The sequence below is a fragment of the Dipodomys merriami genome, unplaced genomic scaffold, assembly GCF_024711535.1.
Source record: "Dipodomys merriami isolate MVZ:Mamm:240054 unplaced genomic scaffold, mDipMer1.0.p SCAF_5, whole genome shotgun sequence".
Taxonomy (NCBI): Eukaryota; Metazoa; Chordata; class Mammalia; order Rodentia; family Heteromyidae; genus Dipodomys; species Dipodomys merriami.
The window spans coordinates 29,728,883-29,751,961 of record NW_027206068.1 but is presented as its reverse complement, the minus strand read 5'-3'; the positions used below and the strand labels follow the sequence as shown (position 1 = coordinate 29,751,961).

Below are 23,079 nucleotides of genomic sequence, written 5' to 3'. Positions count from 1 at the left end.
GACAACTTATAACAAAATTAATTTTTATTTTTATTTGGGGAATGGAACCCAGCTAAGCAAACACTACACCCTCAGTCCCCATGAGATAAACTACGTATTTGGGGAAAAGGATGGTTTCTTTTTAGTTGGCAGCTCTGGGAATTGAGCTCACTCAGGTCCTTGTGCTTATAAGATGGACACTCTAGGGGCTAGGAAGGTGGGTCAGTGGTAGAGCGCTTGCCTTGCATGCATGAGGCCCTGGGTTCGATTCCTCAGCACCACATAAGCAAAAAAAAAAAGGCCGGAAGTGGCGCTGTGGGTCAAGTGGTAGAGTGCTAGCCTTGAGCTGAAGAGCTGAGGGACAGCGCCCAGGCCCAGAATTCAGGACCCACGACTGGACCAAAAAAAAAAAAAGATGGGCCATCTACTACTAGAGGCCTGCCTCCAGACCATGTCTGTGTTGGTTACTTCCCATATAGTTTTGCTTTATGCCTAGGCCAGTATGGGGTACAATTCTCTTGTGCTTCTCCATTTTGTTAAGGATTACAGTCACATGCCACAGCACCAAATTACTGAGATGACATCTCATGACTTCTATGCCTGGGCTAGCCTGTACTACAATCCCTAATCCCCCACTCCCAAATAGCTATCATTAGAGGCTAGAACCACTATGCCTGGGCAAAAGGATGAGTTCAATAGTGGTTTGTTAATAGGGGGAAAAAAACCTCATACCATATATAAATTTTCCAAGTGTGGTGGCGTACAACTGCAATCCAAGGTAGTAGATGTAGGGATTAGATTGTGGCTCAAGGTTAGCCTTGGCAAAATGTGAGATCAAGAACTGAGCATGGTGATAGGTACCTTTCATCCTATCTACATGGGAGGTATAAAAAGGAAAAATCACAGTCCAAGTTGGCCAAACACAATGTAACATGTTATTTAAAAGATAACTAGTGTGGCACTGGTAGCTCACACCTGTAATCCCATTCAGAAGGCTGAGATTTGACGATTGAGGTTCAAAGCCAGTCTAGTCTGGGCAGCAAACTCCAGAAGATTCTTATCTCTAATTAACCACCAGAAAACCTGTGGCTGAAAGCCACAAGCAAGAGCTCAGGGACAGTGCCCAGGCCCTGAGTTCAAGCCCCATGACCTCCGGGAGGGGGGGGGGTGGGGGGGAGGAGTAACTAAAGCAAAAGAGGTCAGGGGGCATGCTAAATTTACATAAGAAGCACAACAGCCCCCCCCCCACCAGCCCCCCCAGCGAAGTTCAACCCCTCAGTTTTCCCTCCACACACATACATGTGCATACACACAATCAATCAATAATGTAGTCTTCCCATGTGATGTGTATTTTGGTCAACAATGAACCACAAATCCCACAATGGTCAATGTATTATATTGCCTGGTAATGTAGTCATTTTTTTACGTAAAAGCTCATCTGATACTCAGATGATGATAAAAATTATCTAACATACTTACTAGAATATAGACCCATTGTTAACACAACTATTTCATCTAAAAAATAAAATTTTATGCCTGTGTGAGATTATGAGTAGACAAAGATTACTAAAAGAAAAACAAAAACAGTAAATAAAAGTGGATATAGTTGAATTTAATTGCCACGCCCAACTCTTCATCTGTCAAAATACTGAGTAGGAAAAGATAACTGTCCATTAGTTTTGATTCATGATATTAAAATTCAGGCTTTGTATTTATGGATGGAAATTGTGTACCTATCATGAGATGGGAAAAAACAAGTTCCTCCCTCTTTAAATTTTTTTTTCTTGCCAGTCCTGGGTGCTGTTTGTGAGCCTCTTTGTGCTTAAGGATAGAGCTCTCCCACTTGAGCTACAGTGCCATATCTGGCTTTTTCTGAGTAGTTTATTGGAGATGGACTTTCCTGCCAGAGCTGGCCTTGAACTACAATCCTCGGATTTCAGCCACCCGAATAGCTAAGATTGATTATAGGCAGGAGCCACCGGTGCCCAACAAGTTCCTCCCTCTTAAACTCATGTTAGGTGTTCTAGTAGGCTTTGGGAGGCCAAGACAAGATACCTAGTGCTGACTCAAGTGTAAGTATTTATGATTAACAGAGACATGTATTTTGCAGGAAGTGCTCCTCGCTAACTCTTTTTATTTATTTAACCTTTCTCTTCACTTTGCTCCTCAGGGTAAGGTTATGTGAAACTTAGGCTGGCAATCTGCCTTTTGAGCCCTGCCTATAGCTGTCTAGTTTCCAACTAGTGAGGCTCAAGCAATCCTCCAACCTCAGTCTCGGTCTCAGTCTCCCAGTCTCCTGGGACGACAGGAATGTACCATCATGTCTAGTCCTAAACTGAAATTTTGTATCTGATTCATACTTGCAACTAAAAAAATAAGCAAGGCTAAGATACCAAAATAGTAGGTTTGGTTTTCTAGGAATAAAAACCAAGACAATATGTATGCACTGTAAAATTGTTGTTTTTGTTTTTAATGGCAGGTCAAATATTTTGATAGTCTTCTAAACCCAGTTGAGTTCCAATATTAAAGTAACACACATGAGCTAAGAGAATTCAATATTGTTCCAAGGCACTTACTGAATCTCCATAACTAGATGAAAACAAAACAATTAGGATGGACAATTAGACAATTTATAATATAAAAATAACCTTTTCCATACAATTTACAAAATGTATTATTATTACAATCTTTGATCGCTGATAACCTGCAATGCTGGCTGCATGAATCCAGCAATTTTAAAATTCAGAAACTATTTTCTAAAATTTCAGGGCAAATAATTTACAAATAAGATACACAAAGATTTAGACCATGCAGAAATTTCTTACATCTTCTGTTAATAATATTTTATGACTCCAACTTTATCAAATTATATAACTACTTGCCCTGTACATATACAAAATAATGCATACATGATAAAACAGCAAAATAGTCCATGAACTCAATTCATCATAAAATTATTACTGTATTAACAGGTCTACAAGCAGCGTGTAACAGGGTTAAGAGACATTAAGGCAATAATACTTGAAGTTACAAAATAAACCATATGTAATACTTTTTCCTAACTGTAGTATAAGGCAGGTAGATGATCCCAGCAAAAAATACTAAGGTAACAATCTACACTGCTGTTAGTCCCACATTTTAAAGATGGAATACTATAAATCTGGCTTTCAGTGGCACTTGAATTTTCCAGTATAATTTAAAGGTTGTATTCCCTGAATCATGTCCATTCAGAAGGTGGGTCTCTTGGTCCTTTTGGTTTGCCACAGCGATTACCAAAACCTATAAGCAAAACACCAGATTAACTGATCAATGTTCAAAAATACTTTTATGTCACTAAAACTGTACCCACAGACACTCTCATTTCTTGGAAAGTTATTTACAGATGGGAAAACAAAGCAAATTAAAAAAACTGTACATCTATTCTAGGTGTTTTAAAATAATTGCTTCTTAAAAAAAAATATGAGCAGGCACACCGCCTTTAAGTCCAGTATACTGTCCTAGCATGGGCAACATAGGGAAGCCCCATCACAAACAACCCCAAAACTACATTTACCAAAGGAAACAAAATACCAAAGACTAAGTTTTAGTCTTCTTTTCCTTCTTTGGTTATACATTACATTTTTTTAAGTATTTTAGTTCTTCTGTTGTAATCATTTTAATAAGGGGCAAGGGAGAATGATAAGAGGGAAGTTTGATCAGGATACATTGTATTTATATATGGAAATGTCATAACGAAAACCTCTTTGTACAAAACAGTATATGCAAACAGAAGTATTTTATTTTATAATCTTAGTATGGAACTAGGCAAATTACTTCATTTATTTTCTAATTACTTCGAAGCAATTCTGATTGTTTTATTCTTTGCAACCTGAAGAAATCATACTAAAATTGCTTTTAGAAATACTGAAACAAGAGAAAACCATCTTTTCTCTCTCTTGCCTGCATTAACTAAAATTTAAAAGTATTTATTAAACAAATTACCAATATCTGTGGCTTCTGTTGGACTTTCTGTTACTTGATCTTTCTTGTCACTGAAAGTAGGTGGACATTCTGTACAAGTCTCTGTGATGTGATTACCTCCTGATACATGATCTGAAATACAAACCAATCTATCAATCATCCTTTACATGAAGCATCATACACAGCACTTTGTAACAGCTTCATGTTAGCAATAACTAAGAGAGACAAGTTTTATTTAAAGTTACCATAATTTTAGAGGCTTTGCTAAGTACAAAAGAGTAAATGTGGTGCTGGGAAGATGGCTCAGTGGTAGAGCGCTTGCCTCACATGCATGAGGCCCTGGGTTCAATTCCTCAGCAACACAGAAGCAGAAAAAGCCCAAAGTGGAGCTATGGCCCAAGTGGTAGAGTGCTAGCCTTGAGCTGAAGAGCTGAGGGACAGTACCCAGGCCCAGAGTTCAGGCTCGACGACCGGGGGAAAAAAAAGTGAGTTGTTTTGAGATAACAGGGTCTCACTGTGTAGCTTAGAATGGTGTCAAATTCATAATCCTATCTCAGCCTGCTGGGGTTATAGGCATGTGCCATCACCTTGTGCATACTTTTTTTTTCTTAACAGCAGCTGGGTACCAGTGGCTCACACCTATAATTCTAGTAACTCAGGAGCCTGAGACCTCAGGATCACACAGCTCGAAAGCCAGCCTAGGTAGGAAACACTGATCTCCAACTAAGTACCAAAAATAGCCAGAAGCAGAGCTGTGGCTCAAGTGGGTGAGCATTAACTTTGAACAAAGAAAACTCAGATTCTGAGTTCAAGCTCCAAGACCTGCACCAAAAAAAAGCCATACTAAGCATATGCTCACTCACTGAGTAATATCCCAGCTTCTGTATTTATGAACAGTATAAAATTATTTCTCATACACTGTCATTAATAAAAAAGTTCTTAAATTTTCCAGATCATAACTTAGAGTGGTGAAATTATTTTAAAAGAATTAAAACAGCCGGGCGCCGGTGGCTCATGCCTAGCTACTCAGGAAGCTGAGATCTGAGGATCGTGGTTCAAAGCCAGCCCGGGCAGGAAAGTCCATGAGACTCTTGTCTCCAATAAACCACTTGAAAACTGGAATTGTCGCTGTGGCTCAAGCGGTAGAGCGCTCACCTTGAGCTGAAGAGCGCAGGGACAGCGCCCAAGCCCAGAGTTCAAGCCCCACCACGGACAAAAAAAAAAAAAAAAAAAAGAATTAAAACAAATAAATATTCTAGGGAAGTTGTTCTTTATATATAGAAATAAAACCAAATAAAAAGTACAACTAATGATACATGCTGTTTTATAAGGTCTATTGTGAAAGTTAACACTGAACCACTACTTACCACATTTTTCATATCCAGAGGTTATCAAGTCCTATAAGGAAGACATTTAATAGCTATGACAATAAATTCATTTTATGTACAGATAAGGTTTTGCTACAGGTACATTTCCCAAGAAAATAAAACTTTCAAATTTTCAATGTGGCTTTTCTACAACTTTATGTGACAATTCAAATGCATCATGTTATTTATGTCAGAGATGTAATAAGGGGAAAGTACTGGTTGTGATGAAATAAAAAAACATTAACCATGGTCAAAATATTTTTAAGTACTAACACATTTCCAAGATGCAAAAGAAACCGAATATGGCCAGAAATGTTATGGTGAGGTAACAAAATCTAGGGAAATAACATGAACCCCAAAATAGTCCTGTTTATAGCTCCAAAAAATTTTGAAACATGGCATACTTTACAGATTTCAAAAACAGGTTGACCAATAATTCTCTAAAGTAGTAGCCACATACATAAATATCTTTAAAAATAAATCATACCCTATCTTTTATAACAGAACTTTCACTAGGATTCTTAGTATAAATAATGCTGACAAAAATTACAAACTATATTTAATGGTTTTCAGATGATAAGTTTTAACAAACAACTATAAATTGACAACAAAAGTATTATGCTACAGCTACTCCAATCCAAACATGACTCACTTCAGACTCTCTTTGTTCAGACCATTCCTGACTTTGAAGTTCACTCCATTCAGATCTTATAGGTATATCTGAGAAAAATGAAATCTTAAAATTAAAATTACATCCTTCATACTTGTAATTTCTTTGTATTATAGTATATACAAAAAAAAGTGTTAGGGATTGTAGGTCAGTGAAGCAGCAAATGCCTAGGATGTGCAAGGGTTTGGGTTTGATACCCAGAACTACAAAAACAAAACAAACCAAAGAAAAGGGGAGGGGAAACATGAAACAAAAATCAACAAAAACTGAAGGGAAAATTATATATAAAAAGATACTACACATTTGTAGCAACTATTGCTTTCACAAAAACTGTTCCCATTAATTCAAGAAAACTTCTGAGTTTCTTGCCTTAAAATTTAACTAAATAAATTCAGTTGTTTATTGGCATCTAGATAATGTGAGACGTAGGCAGTAGAAGTATATTGAACTTCACTGTTGAGTATCTTTAAAAAAAAAATTCACCACTGAACATTAGATACTGTAAACAAATTCTCATCTTCACATTCTGTTTAGAAGGGGCACATTATTAATGCTTTGAAAGAAGATCACTTTCTCCCCATTCTCACTAATCTCAGAAGTCATTAATGTCTTTTAGTTAACATCAACAGACTAATTGATGCCTATCCAACAAACCAGTTTAAATGCTGTTACCTACACTAAAAAGTGAAGCAACTAATGTTCTCCTAAACAAGTGCTACTTAATGCATGAAGTAACACACTAACTGAAAATATATTTGTGATTGCATTTAACTAACTTTAGTATCTAATAAATTTAGTCATCTTAGAAATCTTAGAAATATAATTTTGTTATTTTAAAACAAGAAATTAAAAGCAAGTAACCATTAATCCTATTTCTGCTTTTTAATTATTCAGCACAATAGTTACTAGATTAAAATCAGCCATTTTTTTTCTAGAGTTTAACATTAGGATATAAAATACAGGTAAAAGTAGAAGACACTCACACTCACTCTGTTCACTTGCTAGTACAAAAGATTCAGGAGTTCTTTCAGGTAGGGGAGGAGGTGAATCTTCACTAATGTCAACATCTAAATACATAAAATTTAGACAAATTATTAAAAATTAACAATATATCATCTGAAGTCAGAGCTTTCTTGATATGCTAAGGTTCCCTATCACAAGGATCTAACAACCACTTTTTAAATACCTTTACCATTATCTTATTATTAAAGAGTGATGAAGCTTACTGAGGAAAGAATGTACTCTATCAATACTGGACACAGAAAATGACTCTTCCATAATTTTCTCAACACTCCAAACTGTCCTATGAGGTGAAAAAAGTGTTCAGTAGAGAAATCACTTGGGACTTTTGTAATGCATTAGATCCTAAAAAGGAGAGCTGTAGTCATTTAAGACACTGTTTCCCAAACTAGATTCAACTACGTAAGTTCTGTCTTGTTCACTTACTAAACTTGTTCTCTTCCTTTTTTTTTTTTTTTTTTTTTTGGTACCAGCACTGGGTAGGGTATGAACTCAAGGTCTCACATTCTTGCTTAGCTTTTCTGCTCAAGGCTGGTGCTCTGACACTTGAGCCACACTTCCACTTCTGGCTTTTATTTTTGTTGTTCTGGCTAATTTTAGATAAGACTCTCGGGAATTTTTTTTTTTTTTTGTCCAAGCTGACTTCAAACCATAATCCTCAGATCTTAGCTTCCTGAATAGCTCAGATTACAGGCATGATGAGCCAAAGACGTCTGGCTACTTATTTTAAAAAAAAATTGTGCTGGTCCTGGGGCTTGAATAGGACCTAGGCACTGTCCTTACACATTTGTGCTCAAGGCTACTGCCCTACCACCTGAGCCACAGCTCCACTCCCAGCTTAGTCTCAGGGACTTTACTGATCAGGCTGCCTTTGAACCATGATCCTCAGATCTAGGCCTCCTGAGTAGCTAGGATTAGCTTTTTCTCTTAGTTTTCTGTGTCTAGAAAAACAGGCATATGCCACAGGCACCTGGCCGCTTATTTTTAATTCAAGTACTTTAGTCACATTTTTCTACCATAACTGAATATTTGAAGTGCTAGTTATTCTTCTAATGTACATAAAAACAGAGCTATTAAAAATTTAATGACTGGGCTGGGAAGGTGGTTCAGTAGTAGAGCGCTTGCCTTGCATGCATGAGACCCTGGGTTCGATTCCTCAGCACCACATAAGCAAAAAGAAAAAAGTCCGAAGTGGTGCTGTGGCTCAAGTGGTAGAGAGCTAGCTTTGAGCTGAAGAGCTGAGGGACAGCGCCCCAGGCCCAGAGTTCAGGCCCCACAACTGGATCCCCCCCCCCCCCGCCAAAAAAAGTTAATGACTATTAACTTACTGTCTAAAGTCTTGTGAACAGTGGCACATGGCTGTACTTTTGAGAAACAAAATTAGCTTTTGGCATAAGGACATTAGCCTTTTTGGCATAAAGTTAGCTTTATGAGTTGGGACAGAGGAAAATATTAGATCTTTGAGTTTTTACTGCTGGTACAGAAAAAAAAAAATGTGAACAGACTATGGTATGTGTAGACTCTTAGGCTACAAGGATAGGAAAAGATAATGGGAATGTGAGAATTCAGTATTATTTGGTTCCTCTCTTTTAAAAGGAACAAAACAGTTTGGCCATAAAACTGTTAAACTATGGCTGGGAAGGTGGCTCAGTAGTAGGAGTGCTTGCCTTGCATGCATGAGGTTTGATTCCTCAGCACCACACAAACCGAAAAAGCCAGAAGCAGGCACTGTGGCTCAAGTGGTAGAGCACTAGCCTTGAGCTGAAGAGCTGAGGGACAGCGCCCAGGCTCAGAGTTCAAGGCCCACAATGGACAAAAAAACCAAAACCAAAACAAAAATCCCCAAAACAAAAAACCCCCCAAAATTGATAAACTACTATTAAAAAAACCCAAACACAGAAAATCAAGTAAATTTTCAAGAAGTATTAAAGCAGATATCACACTGCTCTTGCTTTTTTTTTCTTCTTTTTTTGAGGTTCGGTCGTGGGGCCTGAACTCTGGGCCTGGGTGCTGTTCCTCAGCTCTTCAGCTCAAGACTAGCACGCTACCACTTGAGCCATAGCACCACTTCCGGCTTTTTTATTTTTGCTTATGTGGTGCTGAGGAATCAAACCCAGAGCCTCATGCATGCAAGGCAAGCGCTCTACCACTGAGCCACCTTCTCAGCCACTGCTCTTGCTTTTCTTGTGTTTTCAACAGGAGATACAAGAAAATACAGTCTTTGGATTCTGCTGAGAGTTCTATTTCAACGTGACTTATCTCCTCAGAGTGCTAGAACTGTCTCATCATTGAAGAACCATCTACCTTATCCTAGCACTGGCAATACAAACGCATTTCTTCTTGCTGTTCCTAACCCTTCACAAACGAAGAGACTGCTGTTCCAAGAAAGGGATTCATAAACATGGCACTGTGGCATTATTTCATAAATTAAAAAACACAGAAGGAAGTGTAATTCTACATGTTTCTAATTATTTAAAGTATCTCAGAAACTACCTTTTCTATCATGACAATTCTCACCACTAGAGAAGTTCATTCTCTAACTGTGGCCCTTTGCTTCTCCACTACGTTTCTTCCTGGATTGTCTCTTTTGTTACAAACCTTACTCTGAAGAACCTTTCTGGAGGTGTGAGTCATGAAATTTGGCCTAAGTTTGGCATGAATGAAGCCCTAGAGCATCCATGCAAGGGGAACTCACAGCCAGGATTTTTCATAGAGTAGTAAAACTTATACAAAATGCTACTTTAGATATCAATACCAAATTGCTGAGGTTAATTCACTATTGGCTTAAGTCTGTTATCCTAACTACTTCAGGAATCTGACTGAGATCTGTGGATTGTGGATTGGAGCCAGCCTAGGCAGGAAAGCCCTCAAGACTCTTACCTCCAATTAACTACCAAAAACAAACAAAACAAAACCCAGAAGTAGAGTTAAGACTCAAGTGGCAGAACACTAGATTTGATCAAAAAAGCTCAAGGACAATGTCCAGGCCCTGAGTTCAAGTCCCAGGCACAAAAAAAAGGAGACCCACCCCCAATTCTGTGTTAATGGTCAAACAATGAATATATAATGTAATAATATATATAATTAAATAATATATAAATCATTATATAACATAAAGCAATCTACAAGATAAATGATTAGCAACAATTAAAATAAATAGGACTACCAAAACTACATAGCAAGAGCCCCTCTCAAAAAGAAAAAAAAAAAGGACAAAAGGATTTCTGGTAGTTAGGTTTTAACAATGAACATTTACAGAAAAACCCTTCAGTTATCGTCAAAACAGTAGCATGGGTAGGGTATAGTGAAAAGAAACTAGCAAACAGATTTACAGTGATCTTTGTTTTGAAATACAATTACACAAAGAACAGAAGTGAGCTAGTATAGAGCAGGGTGTTTTTCAATCCCTGCACAATATTTATGACTTTTAAGGAAGGTTTCTACTATCACTACTGGTCATGGCAGTTAACTTTTAATAAATGTATCATACATCTTTTCTGTCCTTACTAAACTCTATTCCCAGCTAATACATTTGTTTTTTGTTTTGGGGGCTAGTCCTAAGGCTTAAACTCAGGGCCTGGACACTGTCCTTAACCTTTTTCTTTTTTTTGGCTCAAGGTTAGTATTCTACCACTTGAGTCACAGCTCCACTTCCAGTTTTTTGGTGTTTACCAGCAGATAAAAGTATGAACCCGTGGTCCTCGGATCTCAGCCTCTTGAGTACCTAGATTTATAGGCATAAGCAACTGACACCTGGTTTAAAACATAGAAACACACACACACACACACACACACACACACACACACACACACACACACACACACACACACACACACACACACACACACACACACACACACACACACACACACACACACACACACACACACACACACACACACACACACACAGCGCCTCAGCCTGAAACAAAAAGCCCAAATTAAAATGTCCACATAATTTTCTGGTATAGGTATAGGTTGGCAATTGTAGTTGAAACTCTGAAGTTGAGGAAGAAAATATATTAATAACTTAAAATTATAGCAAATTGGTAAAGTAATTCATATTATAGCAACCATGACCATCTGAAGATCCTTCAAGTAAATTATAGAATCAAGAATTCTACTTAAAAACTAGCTTAGACTCTCACTGACTCTATTATTCTAGAGACAAAACCCAAAGTATGTACAATTAGGGAAAATTAAAGTACCACAGTAGGGGTACTACTACAGTGGGTCAGAAATAAAAGTCAATGTGCAAGTTCATAGCACTTATAAGTATCAGTCTGTATGAGTCACTATAATACTTCATTGACAGCTAAATGACCATTATAGTCAAGGTATCAGTAAAAAGATTTCAGAATTTCTATGTTTGCTCTCAACTTTGTGGTCTACTTTAATAAGGCAGCCATATTGCTTATAGAACACCACAGAGGAGTTTCAAAAACTAATAATACACTGCCTGTGTACCCTGTAATTCCAGCATGAGGGATCCTGGATCAGAAATTCCAGGCAAGTCTATATTACATAGGCAGACATGCCTCAAAATAAATTAAAAATATAAATCAATAATACACATTGAGTTTAGGTGTTATTTTGAATAAATAAGACTGCTTAAGGAATCATTAATCAGATAATAGCTTTGATACCTACTTAGTTATATGTATCCTGCTCAGTTCTAAATAAACTACTTTATTCTACTGGGCAGTTTCCAATAAGGCTCTTAGATTAAACTCAAAATTGAAGGCAATTTTATTGAAAAGTGTCTGCAAAAAAAATTTTATAGCTACAGGAGACAAAAAAGATGACTAAGCAGGCATTTAAGAGTGAAATTAAATAGCCATCCAAAGCCATTCTATGCTACTGTGTCAATTACTTAAACAATTTTATCTTGCCAAATTACTTCTAATTTGTCTAATCAAATTTTGACCAGGCAAAGTACTAAGAGCTATAATACAGAAGAAAAATATTCTAGTTACAACAATAAAAATATTTTGGAAAAACAAAAATAAACTAATACAGTAATCAAATTAAAGTAACAACAAATAAAAGCTTATTTCAAAAAAGTTATTCTGTTGTAGATTGTAGTGTATGGTGTAAAACAAATGAATTAGCACAGCTGAAGTCTTTGAACAGTGACTGGCACATGGCAGTGATAGTCACATGGTAAACACTCCATTATTACCTTGTTCAGCACCTGAATGTATGGTTCCTGCTACATCATGTCTAGCAATGGACATGGGCAATACTTTCCTCGTAGAAATGATTTCGGTGCTGGTGGCAGCAGAAACTGTGGCACTTGCTGTTGAAATTGTAGTTTTCTTTTTTGTCACAGCACCATCAGAAGTCCTTTCATCTGAGTCTGAATCATCAGAGTGAAGGGGATTAGTAAAGCTAAGGGGTGCTATGTATAGAGGTGAACTGCTATGATGATCCACAAGATCATGGATTTCAGCTTCTGTTGTAGGGTTGGGCGTTGAACTCACAGTTTTCATAGTTTTCATAGTATCTGAGGATTTGCCTTCAGATGAATCAGTTGTGGGTGTGGCATTTTCTGGTCCATGAAATGACCACGTTGCATGTCCTTTTTTATCAAGAGGCAAGCGGTCTGGCCTTGGTGGTGTATCTGAATTCTGTGATTCTTCTGAAGGTGCAGAAACCTTGTTTGACTGTGTTGTAATGTAGTCCACACAAGAATTCTCAGGATTATCATCAACTTTTACATCCCCTGAACTTAACTCCTGTGGCTTAGACATTTTATCAACCATACAAGAGGAAGCAGATTTAATTTTAATTGCATGTCCTCTATTCAAGAGGGTGTTCCCATCAAAACTTTTTGGTCCTTCCTGGAGAGGGACCTTCTTAATCTCAAAACTTAAGTTTCGTTCCAATTTTTTATCTGCCTGTTCAACAGTTGGTTCATTTTTCCCTGGAACATCTGTTGACTTATTATAGTTTCTGTTGAGGTCTGTTGACTGTTCTGATGAAACCATGTGCAGCACTGGCTTTGGGTGGTATCTGTCATTGTCTTGCCACACAGTGGTGACTGTTGGAAAGGCTGACGGGGGAGATGGTGTCAAGATGGGTGGTACTGGGTGAGGTTCTGGTGGCTGTAGTATTTCTTCCTTAGCATCTCCTTCTACAAGGCAACTGGAAGACATTACCAAAAGGTATTTAAGAATGTCTATCCTCTAAAGAAAGAAAAGGCTGTTTCCTGAAAGTAAGCTGATATATGACATTTATATAAAACTTGGAAAAGTCATATAACACAAGACTTAATGAAAACTATTTTCCCTTCTACCATCCTCCCTAGCCAGAGGCATTTATCTTTTAACTTTTTCACAGCTGCTTCTAAGACTTACCTCAATAATATTTACACTATTATATCTTGATCTTTCCAAGATACTTTTATTTGGGGAGTTTGAACTCATGGCCCATACTTTGTAAGCGACAACCAAACAACCTGACCCATATTCTGGGCCTTACTGTTTTGCTTTAGCTATTTTCAGTTGGGATTCCCTACTTTTGCCTGTCTAGTCTCAGATGCTGGCCCTCTTACCTATGCTTCCAGTGGCTGTGATTAACAGATGTGCACCACCCTACCTGGTCATTTCCGAGATTCTTAATTCTAATTTTCAGTTAAATTCAATCTTATGACAAGAGACAATAATTCAACCCTATGACATTTCTTTCCTTTGGTTTTTTTTTTTTTTTTTTTGGGGGGGGGGGAGGTCCAGTCATGGGGCCTGAACTCTGGGCCTGGGTGCTGTCCCTCAGCAATTCAGCTCAAGGCTATCCCTCTACCACTTGAGCCACAGCACCACTTCCGGCTTTTTTTCTTTTTGCTTATGTGGTGCTGAGGAATCAAACCCAGGGCCACATGCATGCACGGCAAGCACTCTACCACTGAGCCACCTTCCCAGCCCTTCTTTCCTTTTTTAACTCCTTGTTTTTCCCTAAGGATAGGTCAAACACAATATCACAGAAATACCTCTTAGATATATCCATTTTCTTGCTTCAAGGTGAACCCATAGTACTCCAGGCTACCAAAGAACCCCGGTTTCAGACTTTCATGTTTCCTAGCCCTCATCTTGATCTTGATAGGTATAAGTTACAGAGGAAGTTACATTTTCTAACTGCTTAAGCATTATATACAAGGCAGACTTCTTTTCTTTGTTTTTTTGAGACAGGATCTCACTAAATAGTATAGTTTAGTCTTGAACTCATAGTCCTTGTGACTCAACTTCCCAGGTGCTAGGATTACCATTGTATACCACAATGCAAAGGTATTAAATTTTTCCATGCTATGAATCTAGATTAGAAGTAATATAGTTTTGAAATTCTGATTATTTCTTAGTTGTCTTTTTATTTTTGGGGGGGGGGGGTCCAGTTGTGGGGCCTGAACTCTGGGCCTGGGCATTGTCCCTCAGCTCTTCAGCTCAATGCTAGCACTGTACCACTTGAGCCACAGCGCCACTTCCAGCTTTTTTCTTTCTGCTTATGTGGTGCTGAGGAATTGAACCCAGGGCCTCATGCATGCAAGGCAAGTGCTCTACCACTGAGCCACCTTCCCAGCCCCTCTTTCTTTTTCTTGTGCCAATCTTGAGGCTTCAACTTTGAGCCGGAGTGTTGTCCCTGAGCTTTTCTGCTCAAGGCCATTGCTCTGCCACTTGAGCCACAGCTCCACATCCAGTTTTTTGGTGGTTAATTATAGATAAGAGTTTCACAGACAGAGCCGGGCGCTGGTGGCTCACGCCTGTAATCCTAGCTACTCAGGAGGCTGAGATCTGAGGATTGCGGTTCAAAGCCAGCCCGGGCAGGAGAGACCGTGAGACTCCTATCTCCAATAAACCACCAGAAAACCGGAAGTGGCGCTGTAGCTCAAGTGGTAGAGTGCTCACCTTGAGCTGAAGAGCTGAGGGATAGCGCTCAGGCCCAGAGTTCAAGCCCCACGACCGACAAAAAAAAAAAAAAAAAAAGAGTTTCACAGACTTTCCTGGCTGGGCTGGCTCTGAACCAAGATCTTTAGGTCTTAGCCATCTAAATAAATAGGATTACAATCATGAGCTACCAGTGCCTGGCTTACTACCAATATTTTATTCTAAAAGAAATAAAAGGTTTATCATACCATAAATCATCATACACGTTATACATCTGAAAAAAATAGATTTAAATTAATCTAAAAACTAATTTTTCTAAAACTCAGAAACTTTTTTTTTTTTTTTTTTGCCAGTCCTGGGGCTTGAACTCAGAGCCAGAGCACTCTGCCTGAACTTCTTTTGCGCAAGGCTAGCAATCTATAGCACTTGAGCCATAGCACCACTTCGGGCCTTTTCTGTTTATGGTACTGAATTAATTGAACCTAGGGCTTCATAAATGCTAGGCAAATACTCTACCACTAAGCCATAATCCCAGTCCCATGAACTTTTCATTTTAATTAATAAAACAAAATATATTTTTTCTTTTTTTTTTTTTTGGCGGTCATGGGCCTGAACTCTGGGCCTGGGCGTTGTCCCTGAGCTCTTCAGCTCAAGACTAGCGCTCTACCACTTGAGCCACAGCACCACTTCCAGTTCTTTCTGCTTCTGTGGGGCTGAGGACTCAAACCCAGGGCCCCATGCATGCAAGGCAAGCACTCTACCACTGAGCCACCTTCCCATCCCAAAATGAAATATTTTCAAAGAAAATGTTCTAAGACTCAGAATACCTGCGAGTCCTTGGTGGCTTTGGAGGAGGAGAATCTTGTTTCTCAGCATCTATGGAGCTAGCCACGTTTTCAGTTGTAATTTCATTCTGTCAAGAACAAATAAAGTTTCATCCAAATTAGAAGAAAAAGGAAATTTCCTTCTTCATGTTTCAACTAAATTATTTATGGCTTTTAGTTTGAAACACCAAACAGCAGGAGAGATTTATATGAATAAACAGTATATATATCAATTGTGCACCATAACAGATCATGTATTTCTTTTTTTAAATCTTTTTTTGGTACTGAGGATCAAACCTAGGACTTTGCACTTGCTAGGCAAGCGCTACGCCATAAGCTACATTCTAGCCCATGTCTTGTATTTCAAATGCTACTGTAAAAAAAGATTTTCCAAGAAAATAAACATAAAAGAAGATAGCTTCACCCTTTGCCCCAGTATCACTACTACTTGAAACATTCATTCTATGTGAATAGAGGAAAAAAGACAGTAAAATAGAACTTATGTCCTTCATTTTTCACATCTACTTGTGGACATTACTTCCTAGAAACAGTTAATGCCGTTTTTTTGTTTTGTTTTGTTTTGTTTTAAATGCCAGTCCTAGGGCTTGAACTCAGGGCCTGGGCACTGTTCTGTTCCCTGAGCTACTTTTGCTCAAGGCTAGCACTCTACAACTTGAGCCACAGCGCCACTTCCAGCATTTTCTGTTTATCCAGTACTGAGGAATTGAACCTAGGGCTTCATGCATGCTAGGCAAGCACTCTACCACTAAGCCACATTCCCAGTCACTCTTTTCTGGATGAATTAGAAGAGTTTTATACACCTAACAAATAGATAAACAGTTATATCATGAAACTGGAAAATTTCACCCTGACAGCCATCTACTACAACAGAGCCATCTGTTACAGAAATATGTACATATGATTACTACCCAAATCAAGGATTTCTTGAGAACAAACATAGAGTAACTATTAATATTATATATAGATAATGTGTAAAATTCCAATATGCTGAGCAAATCAGGACTTTGGGTCAATTTTAGATCCTGATAACCTCAGAACTTAGAACTCTTCCCATTATTAAAGGTTCCTGAAACTATCCAAATATTATTTCCATTAATCACATAATAGTAGCGTAACACTTCTTATATAAAAATAGAAATTAAAAAATAGAAATTTATATTAAGTTCACTAAGTAAGGTAAACTACATGGAACTGCTTTTATTGGACTGTTTCAAACATAAAAAAGGACAATTTTTAGCATTAGTTAATTAAGTGTCCTGTCCACTTAGGTTTTGCTGCCAAATGACTGTACTATCACTCATAGTAATATTTGTTTTACCTTTATATCTTATGTTTTTATTACCGATAAATTTGAATAGCAAAAACAACAACAAAAATAAGGTACTTTAAAAATGAAACTATTCAAAAAAATATTCAGGATTCAATATTACAAAATGTACAGCACAAACACAACAGAAGAACCATAACAAAGGTTTACTATTGTTTCTTACAGAATCAGAATGGTAAAGTGAATCTTTTTTTTTTTTTTTTTGCTGGTCATGGGGCCTGAACTCTCTGCCTGGGCACTGTTCCTCAGCTCTTCAGCTCAAGGCTAGCGCTCTACCACTTGAGCCACAGCACCACTTCCTGCTTTTTCTGCTTATGTGGTGCTGAGGAATTGAACCCAGGGCCTCATGCATGTGAAGCAAGCACTCTACCACTGAGCCAGCTTCCCAGCCCCTAAAGTGAGTCATTTTATTCAAACCTCCATTTGAAGATTCCCCCCTCCCAATTTTTAGATTATGCATTGTCTCCAACTGGGATTTAAATTCTCTTATACTCACCTAATAAAAAGTGACCTATAAGTTGGGGTGCCAGTAATCCTAGCTACTCAAGAAGTTGGGATCTGAGGATCATGGTTTGAAGCCAGCCCAGGCAGGAAAATGCATGAGACTATCTCCAATTACCCACCCAAAAGGCCAGATGGGGAATGTTAGTCTTGAGCACAGGGACAGCACCCAGGCCCTGAACTCAGGCCCCAGGACCAGCACCAAAAATGGAAAGGTGACCTGTATTTAAAAGTCCCTAGAAAACATGACTTCCGAGAAGAAAAGTGTTGGAAAAAAAAAAAAAAAAAAAAAACCTGTCTAGAATGACAATCTTTTCTATTAATTTATCCCTCCAATTAACAAAATTCATTCATTAATTTTATATAATCATTTGCTGCATAAAAGCATTCAGACCCATAGTGTACTGCATATATGAAGGTTGTACTATAAAGTTACGTTGCCTACGGTTGTAGAGGGCTTACATTGCATAAGTTCAACTCTATGACATTCACATATAACTGAAATCACCTAATGAACCTAATGATAATTTCAGCAGAATATATCCTGTGTTAAATAATACAGGTGCATATATTTTAAACATTTGAGAGTCTACAACTAGATAAGTGGTTTTAAGTAACCACTTACTTACCATTAAGTATTTCTTCATCACTTCTCATCTTATCATCTCATCCAATAAATTACTTTTTATTGTGTTTCTTAGTCATTTCTAACTCTCTGACCCATTGTATAGAAACAAGTATATAACAAAACTATAATCCGAGTATGGACTTTTGGCTTGTAAAAAAGGACTACTGGGAAGGTGGCTCAGTGGTAGAGTGCTTGCCTTGCATGCATGAGGCCCTAGGTTCGATTCCTTAGCACCACATAAGCAGAAAAAGCAGATAGTGGTGCTGTGGCTCAAGTGGTAGAGCTCTAGCCTTGAGTTGAAGAGCTAAGGGACAGCACCCAGGCCCAGAGTTCAAGCCCCACAACAACAACAACAACAAAAAAGGTTAAACAACAGGATTTAATTAAACTAAGTAGAAAAATAAGATGATAACTTGCAATACCTAAGATGCGGTAATTCTTACATTTAAAGAAAATGATCAAGAAAGCACACATAAAAATCCTTAAAACCTAAAACTGTCAAAGTTAATACAGGAAATACAGAGTCCCTAAAATTCATTATCACTATTAAGGTTACCTAAACAAATGAAATCAGCATTTGGTAACAAATCTCTCATTTGGGAAACCAAGAATTAAAATATGTTCTGGAAAACTGATAAAACCATCCAATAGGAAAAAGGAAACTCGATAGTTAAGTTTTTACAGCTCATTTTCTCAACTTACACATTAAATGATAAAGATGTAAAGACATTCTTCTCCAAAAAATAGTGTACTTAAGCACAAAGTAATTGTATTCAAAAAAGAAATAATTAGTTAAGAAAACTAAGGTGGAGATGAGAACATTAAGAGAATTAAGTATTTTTGTTGGGTCAAGAATTTTAATATTCAATAAGAATATTAGTGCTAAAATGACATAGAACAACATTCCCAAAAATTTTGCTCAAAAAAGTATATAGTATGCTAGGGTTGATGGTGCACACCTATAATTGCAGGATTCAGGAGGCTGAGGATCAAAGTTTCATGCCAGTTGGAGCTACATGAGACCCTGTCTACATAAGAAGCATGTAGTATCCACAATATAACAACAAAATCTTACAATGGCAAAACAAAATAAAATTTAAATAGAATTAAACAGGAGGGAGGAACAAGCTAATAAAATCTAGGTTATATAAACATAATAACTATCATGAGTATTAGTACCTTGGATAAAACACAAGGCAACAATTTAAATGTTAAATTTTATATCCTGGCAAAAAGTAGAAGTTTGATCCAGGCACTAGTAGTTCACACCTGCAATCCTAGCTACTTAGGAGGCTAGATCTGAGGATCGTGGTTCAAAGCCAGCCCCAGCTGGAAACTCCAGGAGATTCTTTATCCCCAATAAACCTCCAGGACAGGAAGTGGTGCTGTGGCTCAAGAGGTAGAGTGCTCACCTTGAGCTGAAGAGCTGAGGGACAGGTGCCCAAGACCACAGTTCAAGCCTCACCACCGACAAAAAACAAAAACAAGGAGCAGTTTGCTAAAACAGGCCAAGAATACTTACTACACCATCAGAAATTTTCTGGGTTCCATGAATTTCATACAGTTGTAACTGTTTTTCAAACAGTTGTGCAATGGCTCGATGAACAAGCTCGTACTGCTCCTATTTGGGAGATAAGTGTTAAACAAGGGAAAAGACTTAAAACGATCAAGAAGACATTTAAAAAAAAAAAACAGTTTATAAAGTGAAACCAACAACTATACCTTTGTTTGTACTGCAGAATGCCTTTGTGTTCTCATTTCTTGTATTAAATTAAATACATTAAATTCCTCTGGTATTTTCTAAAATAAAGAATTTAATATATATATGTACATACATATATAAAACTTCACACAACTGAACATGGTACAATACTAATCAACTTCTCACAGACCTTAAGATACATGCTGGATAACTGTGAACATTTACTGAGACACTATATATGGCATTGTAGACACAAAGCGCACCCAGATCCTCAAGAGTCAAGCTGCAGAGCTGGATGAGTGAACAAATAAAAATCTAGCCAAAGTATGGTAACAAGAGTAGTGGAGATAGAAACTGTGAAAAATCCTAGTGGGTACAAGCTGGGTATTAAAAGAGGTTAATTCATTAAAGTAAAGGAAATATATACAGGCATGGCAGACTGAATCTGTAATTTCTTTGGATAACTAAGTTTGATATGGAAAAAGCCAAGGATTAGAAAGAGAAAAAAAAGCTCTAAGAGAAGATGAGGCTACCTGTGACCTCAAACTTTAGATAAAATAAAAGACGGAACTAACTCTACAAAATGCCAGTCTCTTGGACTGGGTATATAAAAAAAAAAAGACCTGAAAACACTTGGCAAAATACTGATGTCACACATTAATTCCCAGAGGTTTATGAGTTTATGATAGTGCTACCAAAAGTTTGGGTTTTTTTTCTTTTAACTGTATTTTTTTTGTCTTTATCTTTTTTGGTACTGGGGATTGAACCCAGGATGTTGCACTTGCTAGGCAAGCACTTTGCCACTGAGCTACATCCCAGCCCAGTGCTACCAAAAGTAAATACATCAATGTTTCTTTCCATTGTTATATTAAAATAATAGAAAATTTAATTTTTTCACTTAGAATTTTCATTTGAGTATTAACAATAATCAGATTTGAGAAATATTAAGAAAATATAAGGAACTGTTTAAAATAAATATTTCCCCCAAAAGATAAAAAAATTATGGAATAATGATATGGACGTGGAAAAAAGAGGGAGGACAAATCAAACAAGGAGCTACACATTGACCCTACTGTGTGTGTGGATGAAGTATATGTGACACAGATGGACAAATTCATACAAACTATAAATATTTACTGAATATATTTTCAAGAGTTTAAGAGGCAATGCAAATTCTGTCTGAAAAAGTAGATGTACAGGATTTCTTCTTTAATATAGGAATTCATTCACTCAGACAACACTCTTCCTTTTTCTACTACACAATATCAAGGCAATGTACAACATTTATATTTTTAATATCTTTATTTATTATTACTATTTGAAATTTTCATCATCTTTATTTTTTACATGAGAAAATGCTGAAAAATATATATAATGAAATGTATACTATTTATTTCAAGTAATACCAAATTGAAAGTGACAATCAATAAACTACATATACTTTACATAAAAATTATTCTTACCCCAGCTTTTAGTAAATTCCACGTATAATCTATTGCACAAATGGCCCCTGTTCTTCCACAGCCTGCACTAAGGATATAAAGTTTGAGAAAAAAATTGATTGTTACAAAAGAACTATGAAATGAATATGACTGGACATAATAACATTCAAAAGCATAAAGTGAAAATTAGATAAAATCCTACTTATTTAGTAAACAAAATACAACTGAAAATGTGTCCACGGTACCACTCTTATTGTTAACATTTCTATCTTTTAAAATTAAAGAAACTTCTAAGGACAAGAGTCCACAACACATGTAGTAAGCCTTTGCTTTGGAAGTCTAATTCTACCTCAGAAATTCCTGTCTAGCTAACAACATTCAACAGAGATAAAATATGTTAAAGATGGCTCTTGTGTGTTGGATAAAAGGAAACTCAGGGCTGGGGATTTAGCTCAGTGGAAGAACACCTGCCTGATAAGCACAAGGCCCTAAATTCAGTTCTCAGCTCTTGCGGGGGAGGGGGGGGCACGACACTCAATCATTTCAATCTACAACAGGTATGAAAGATAAAGAGTGTTATAAGCGTAGAAACTGACTTGAGAGTCAGCAGTGACTTTATAAAAGAGTAGCAGGTCATCAAAATTAGAAGACAAATAAAGAGCATTAAACTGAGAAAAACTGTAGGTAAGTGATTCTCAAACTACTACTGGGTACTACCTATATGAATTGTAAACCATTTTAAGAATAAAATACTCCTAATGGTATGTGGAGAATATTCCTTTTTATTTTCTTTTTTGTTGTTTTTGTTGGTCATGGGGCTTAAGAGAGTATTTTTTTAAGTTACATTACTGCATTATATAGAGGAAATTTTTTAAAAAAATTTTTGGTTGGTCATGGGGTTGAACTCAGGGCCTGGGCACTGTCCCTAAGCTCTTTTGTTCAAGGTTAACGCTCTACTACTTGAGCCACAGTGTCACTTCTGGCTTTTTCTGCTCATGTGGTGCTGAAGAATTGAACCCAGGGCCTCATGCATGCAAGGCAAGCACTCTACCATTGAACCACCTTCCCAGTCCCTCAAATCAGATTTTTTTTCAGTCTCAAACATACTATTTTAAGGATAGGAAAGGTTCAGGATCACTACCACCCACCGCCACCACCATCATCATTATCATCATAGTAATGTGGAAATAAAGCCTTATTTAATATCAAACTTAAAAGTTCTGTGTTTGTACATTCGAAAATTCTTTTGTACCTGCAATGAATACAAATAGGTACATCTTCATGTTCTTGGTATTTTCTCATTAAGCTTATCATATCCAGAATAGAATCGAATGATGAAGGAACGTCATGGTCTGGCCAATTCACATAATGAAACTGATAGAGCCTACGAGATTCCTTCAAGGAAAATAGAAATTTAATAATTATAAAGTATGTCTGCAAAATTTAAAACTTGTATCTCATATATCAATTCTAAGATATCACTTTACAAAATCAAATAAACTGACTACCACATATGTACTGATGCTAATGGCCTCATATGTAATCATTTAATCTCTATGAGGAAGACAGTGTTGTAACTCCATTTTATGTGTAAAAAAATTGAGACTGAAAGATTAAATAACTTGTTCAATGTTTTATAGGAAGTGATAAATTTAGGATGGAATCCAACAATTATACTCCATACGGTTTAATAACTAATACACCATAAGCATTTAGGTATAATTCATTTTAATTAGAAGACAAATAAGAGTATTAAACTGA

At 37.1% G+C, this 23,079-nt stretch overlaps 1 protein-coding gene across 4 annotated transcripts in view; it reads right to left on the bottom strand.

Moving 5' to 3' along the window:
* Positions 1-2,421: 2,421 nt before the first annotated feature.
* Ptpn12 (protein tyrosine phosphatase non-receptor type 12) overlaps positions 2,422-23,079 on the bottom strand; it is a 64,216-nt gene continuing 43,558 nt past the window's right edge. The window contains exons 8-18 of one of the 4 annotated variants that reach the window (XM_069996334.1): positions 22,571-22,713; positions 21,340-21,406; positions 19,897-19,974; positions 19,697-19,795; positions 15,701-15,786; positions 12,179-13,143; positions 6,960-7,043; positions 5,959-6,026; positions 5,307-5,337; positions 3,961-4,071; positions 2,422-3,258 (exon numbers count right to left, since the gene is read on the bottom strand). In XM_069996334.1, coding sequence (XP_069852435.1) covers positions 3,197-3,258; positions 3,961-4,071; positions 5,307-5,337; positions 5,959-6,026; positions 6,960-7,043; positions 12,179-13,143; positions 15,701-15,786; positions 19,697-19,795; positions 19,897-19,974; positions 21,340-21,406; positions 22,571-22,713 — 1,794 coding nt within the window. In that variant the 3' untranslated portion in view covers positions 2,422-3,196. The remainder of the gene's footprint in view (positions 3,259-3,960; positions 4,072-5,306; positions 5,338-5,958; positions 6,027-6,959; positions 7,044-12,178; positions 13,144-15,700; positions 15,787-19,696; positions 19,796-19,896; positions 19,975-21,339; positions 21,407-22,570; positions 22,714-23,079) is intronic. The other 3 variants (XM_069996335.1, XM_069996336.1, XM_069996337.1) reach the window with 3 other exon arrangements.